This window comes from Solanum tuberosum, unplaced genomic scaffold, assembly GCF_000226075.1.
Source record: "Solanum tuberosum cultivar DM 1-3 516 R44 unplaced genomic scaffold, SolTub_3.0 scf00290, whole genome shotgun sequence".
Classification (NCBI taxonomy): domain Eukaryota; kingdom Viridiplantae; phylum Streptophyta; class Magnoliopsida; order Solanales; family Solanaceae; genus Solanum; species Solanum tuberosum.
The window spans coordinates 696,690-702,192 of NW_006239226.1; the positions used below are offsets into that span (position 1 = coordinate 696,690).

Below are 5,503 nucleotides of genomic sequence, written 5' to 3' on the forward strand. Positions count from 1 at the left end.
CCAATAAAGATTATAGTCCACAGATGTTGGTAATTATAATAAAGCTTAAATCAAAATCAAATTAATACTAATGCAAAAAGAAAATCAATTCAACACTAAGAATGAAAATAATATTGAATATTTGTTCTTTAGTTTTATATTGGTTTAGACAATTAAAATACATAATCTAATTTTAATTTCCTTTAATATTTAGTCATGTAACTAATACTTATTAAATTTAATTTTAGCATGATTTAGTACTTTTAAATTATGATCATTTTCATTATGACTTGTTAATTTACAATATTTGTTTTACGCGATTTCATTATTATTATTATTGTTGGTTATTTTAGTGTCATTAATCATATCATATTGTGTTATATTTTTAAGAAACATCTTAAATAGTTGTATTTTGGTAGGACTAAAGAAATATTTGAAGTACTAGTAAATTATATGTTTGTATGAATACTTTACCGGAAAAATCCGAAAAAACCCGAGTTTTATTGGTTTGGTTTGGTTTATAAATTTAAAAATTCGACACAAATGGTTTGGTTTGATATTTGAAAATCCGAACCTACCCGGCCATGTACACCCCTAACTGATACATAGCTTATATATGTGATACATAGCTTATGTATTGTTTGCTATGTATCAGATGAAGGGGAAGTGTATCTGCGAGTTTTGAAAGATCTAAGATTATTGTAATTTAGAAAACTTTCGAGATAGAATGTAATTAATGCCCAAATTACTGGGTTTATGTACTTTATACATATATAAAATAACTCAAATTATTGGATACAATCTAAATCTATTGTGTGGAAGAAAAGTAATCAGGGCCCAATTTAAAAGTAATCAAGACCCTATCTGTAAAATGAAAGCCCAGCCCATTTGCAGAAGAGACTCCGCCGACAAAGCATAAAGCTTCCCGCCATATACTTTCAATCTCCCTCCAACTCCAAATAAATTTAAAATTACATCACAGTAATACTGATAAGGAAACAAAACCCTATCTTAGTTTTGAATCATCAATTTCCCAGAAAAAAATGTCGAAATCAAATCACCAAGAAGACCTGGATCTCCTTCTTTCACTTCCAGATAGGGTTTTGGAAACCCCTCCAGCTTCTCCTTCATCTCGTTTCCCAGGTAAATGTCCAATTCTTGTTGTTTTTTTTTGTCTTATTAAATTGACTTGAGAGCTAAGAAACTAAATCCATTCTTGATTTCTTTTCCACATAAAATAATGAATTAGTTTCTTGGATTATTTTTATGGGATTCCCGTGGGCTGTTTTGATTAGTTTATGACGAAATCATGTTTGGGATTTATCACAACTTATGGATTGAAGAGATAAGAAATCTATTTGTTGTATAGGTAGATGTATGAATCTATAGGATTATGATATAGGAGTATTATTTTTATGGGATTTCTGTGGGTTGTTCTATTTTACAGATTATTTGTCAGATGATGGATCGCCAAAGCGAATGGGGGTGGCAGATATGTCTGTGTTTAGGGATGCTGTTCAGGATTGTCTTGATTATGATACTGAAATTGCCAAGAAAGCTGCCAAATCAAAGCATACAAAGGGGTCAACTGATGCCGAGGTTGAAAAGTTTTCGGGTTTGCGAATTAGGTATGTACTTTGACATAGGTTATGGATGGCCTTATGGGTGCATATCCAATGGGTTCTTGTTGCAGAGATCATGATGCATTTTCCTGTCAAACTTATTATATTGTTGCAATTTGAATGTTGCTAGCATATTTTTGTTTCGATATTTTCTGTAGTACTTCCAATTTTTCAAGATGACAGTAAATTTAGTTGCCTACGTTTCAAATTTTGATGAAAGGAAGTCCCAACTGAGAATGTACTATTTTGGCTCCTTAAAAAACTCATCAGATGCTTTTTGGCTTGCGGTTACTATTGATAGAAATGCCACATAGGTGCTTGTATGTTAGTTCCATTAATTTAAAATGGTGGCCAACAAAGATTGTTATTGGTGAAGTTGCATTGGTGTTTATGCTTTGATTAGATTGGTTTGAGATAGCTGGTTGCTTCAGTTCTAATGTTGTGCCAAGAAAATTACATATGAATGCTCTAATTAGATACTGAACATCCAACTAATATTTTACATTTCATCCTTTCACTCAGAAATCAAGTAGTTTCACCTGTTGAACTGAGCAACCATTTTGCTGATATTAGGTTCATACGGTTATCAGCAATAAGGTATGTTAAGATGCTGACTGAGTTACCTGAATAGTTTTGTTGGACTATATAATAATATATTTTCCTATCTGGTAGGAATTCACTTCTAGGTGACACCCTTTCTGGTTGTTGGGCAACTGTTGGTGTTTTAACCGAGAAGGGGCAACCAAGAACAAGTTCAACAGGGAAGACATATGCAATCTGGAAAGTTGGATCTTTGGATGAAAAAACTATTTCTCTTTTTGTTTTTGGTGATGCTTATCAGAAGAACTGCAATGAAAAGGCCGGTGCAGTTTTTGCGCTGTTTAATTGCAGCGTACGCAAGGACAACTCGGTATTGTTATCATGCCTATCAATAAGTTCATTTTCTTTAAGATTTATGGTGGGTTACTAATGCCTCTTCAATGCCCTTTATCCAGGAACATGGATTTTCATTGAGTGTTTATTCATCCAGTCACATTTTAAAGATAGGCACATCTGTGGATTATGGAGTTTGCAAGGGGAAAAGGAAGGATGGGATGGCTTGCACTGTAATCATTAATAAGTACAACCTCTGATTTTATATATTGTTATTCATTACATGCATATAGTCGTGAATGAACTGAATACTTTCAGGCAAAGTACTAAAGAAATGGTTGTCAGATACAATAAGATGCTCATGAGATATGCATAAAATGCTCTTCCGTTTACTTGTGTATTCTCAATTTTGTGCTAAGTACACTGTTTCTCACCAATTACAAGGTGACAAGATGTCTCATGTTTGTTCTAGAGGCATGCTCTTGATTTCATATTTGGTTTGGGCAGTCTAAAGTAAAATTCTTCTTCCCTTTTATAAAAACACTTGGATTATCGCTTTAGAGGTTTCATGGCCTTGGGTGGTGAAAGTGATCTTGCCTGGTCCTTACATAAGAGGTATCCATTGTTTACATATGAAGAATGAAGTACTGCTGCTCCTCACAATTCTCATTTAGATAGCATTCATGTTGTTTGGTTTTGATTTGCTTTAACCAGGATAATGTCCTCATCCAGTCATTAATGTGGCTTTTAATTCAGTTTGTTTTGATTTGGAACAGAGTGTTCAATTTAACAATATGAATTTTGTGTCTCAAATCTACATTGTAGTCCTCCTTCAAGAGTGGAAGAATCAAAAGCGTAATCTTGTAAACTAGCTAGCCATCCCTATATAGTAGCTATTGTAATTGCTTGGTCAAATTGTGTACAAAAGTAATAGGCTTCCCTTTACAAGAGTGATACGGAGATGCTTACATACTATAGTTGTTTATGCAGATTATCATAAACTATGGTTGCTTCTTACCCAATAATATTGAGCCTATGGAAACTCGTTTTTGTTGTTGTACTCCTTGTGATAAAACTTATGGATTGAGAACATTTGCAGGCGGCGTGGAACATATTGCAGCTACCATAAGCAGGTAACCTATTAACTGCATACGCTTGTATATTAAGTCTGCTTGGTTGCTTGCTCCGCCCTCTCCATGTGCTCTTTAACTGAAACTTGATTTACTAGCAAAAGAAAAGAATGAACTGATTGTGTTTCTGTTACTTGTTCCTTCAGAAAACATCTGAGAAATACTCCTCCAGTATGAGGGCTGAACTCAAAGGCGGGTGAGTGATTACCTTCTCAACCTCTCAATATTACATTACTTGGAGAATTGAAAAGTTATTTCTTCTTTAGCTCTCTAATTGTTGTTGGTCTATCAAATTCAGGAACCTACGAACGGGTTTCAGAGATCATCTCAAGTCTGAAGGAATTTACGTGGTTAATCCTTTAGCTGACAAGACAAACTTCACAAAGTCTAAAGCACCATTGAAGTTACTGTCAGTAGATGGATTGAAAAGGGCATTAAGGTTTGTTCAAGATACTTAGTGCCATCGCTTTAATCTTGAAAAAATGTTGACTCGCATATTGCTTAATTGTCATTACTGACTCGAAGATACTTATTCATGAACAGCAATGCAGGGAAAGTGACTACCAATGTACATTCTCAGGGAATAAGGTTTCTTAGTCAAGTTACAGGTTAAAACTTTAGTTCTTAGAACCTGTTCTAGTACTCCTAACATCTTTGACATTCTTAATTCTAGTTTTGCTCATTGCATTTCTATCTGTGTTACAGGAAAATTGAACTCAAACAATACCAAAGAATCTATTACTGGTCGAGATCAAACAAGAAATATGACAACAAACGAAAGGTGACAGAGATGGCATAAAGAAGAATTGCACTTTTTGACCTTATATTATGTTGTCTGTTTGGTGACTATTATCTACTTTTTTCTTCCAGGCCATCTTCCACCAAGAGAAAGAATCCAAGTGAAACAAGACCAAGTCACAGTTGTGATCAAAAGAAGCCAAAAATGGGGCAACAAAATTCAGGACAAAAACTTCAACAGGTTAAAGAAAAAATGATAGAACTAGACATTGTCAGCTCAGATGATGAACTTTAGATTTATAATCATCTGATGTCATGTATTCCTATGCTCTTTCAGATAGTAAATTCTTAGCTTGTTGTAGATTTTTTTTTTATTGAAAAAGAACTTCTAATCTTATTGTAGGTGACTATAACTTTTATATATTTGACGTATAAAAGCCAAAACAGTGAAATCAGTAGCATAGAAAACAAGGTAGATTGTTATAGATAGTGGTAGAGTTACAACTGAAGTTTTTGGTTCAACAAAATTCAATAGTTTCGATGATAAACTTATATTTTTGATAAGAAATTTACTCGATATGCTTAAATTATTTTTATCTAAAATCTATATATTTCAAATTTTGAATCTGTCTTACTGATATTTGGAAGTGGTCCATGCGATTGGTAGGTCATGCATGCACATGGGAGTTGATTTGTCTCGAGGCCATGTGCACCCAAAATTCTTGCCCTTGCCAAATGTGTACGTTTTGCAACTAAGATAAAGTTTTTATTACTATAATATAGAATAATTAGGTGAGTGACTAAAAAGTCATAGATTCTTTTTCCCAAAAAAGAGTTAGTAGGCAATTGCACCTTGTCTTATTACGATAGGGAATCATAATAATACAAAATATGATCATAATAAATCACCCGTTAGGTAGTGGTGTTGACAGTGTTCTCCAATCTCTACTCAAGATCCTAGTGAATACACACAAAATTTTAAATTTAATCTTTGGCTTTTCTTTAATTATTATTTTTGTATAATGAGTGTTTAGGAAACCACAAGTGATGGTTTAATCATTTTAATTTGTTTAGACTTGAGGTTTAAGACACAATTGTCCAACAACTACTTAGTTGTAGCACATTGCTACTGGCATTGATTTATTATGGTAAAAGATAACG

At 33.4% G+C, this 5,503-nt stretch overlaps 1 protein-coding gene across 1 annotated transcript; it reads left to right on the plus strand.

Moving 5' to 3' along the window:
* Positions 1-946: 946 nt before the first annotated feature.
* On the plus strand, positions 947-4,810 carry LOC102598669 (protein MCM10 homolog). The gene is made up of 11 exons (XM_006359633.2): positions 947-1,122; positions 1,427-1,607; positions 2,124-2,198; positions 2,274-2,511; positions 2,597-2,721; positions 3,574-3,607; positions 3,751-3,800; positions 3,903-4,043; positions 4,148-4,212; positions 4,310-4,385; positions 4,475-4,810. The coding sequence occupies exons 1-11, from the start codon at positions 1,023-1,025 to the stop codon at positions 4,635-4,637; spliced, it is 1,248 nt and encodes a 415-aa protein (XP_006359695.1). The 5' UTR covers positions 947-1,022; the 3' UTR covers positions 4,638-4,810.
* Positions 4,811-5,503: the final 693 nt, after the last annotated feature.

What these genes read in the sequence shown, in the direction of transcription:
- LOC102598669 (XM_006359633.2), top strand. Translation starts at nt 1,023, where the DNA reads ATGTCGAAATCAAATCACCAAGAAGACCTGGATCTCCTTCTTTCACTT. An exon ending in ATACGGTTATCAGCAATAAG is followed by an intron (nt 2,199 to 2,273) that starts GTATGTTAAGAT and finishes CCTATCTGGTAG; the next exon opens with GAATTCACTTCTAGGTGACA. An exon ending in TGCACTGTAATCATTAATAA is followed by an intron (nt 2,722 to 3,573) that starts GTACAACCTCTG and finishes GAACATTTGCAG; the next exon opens with GCGGCGTGGAACATATTGCA.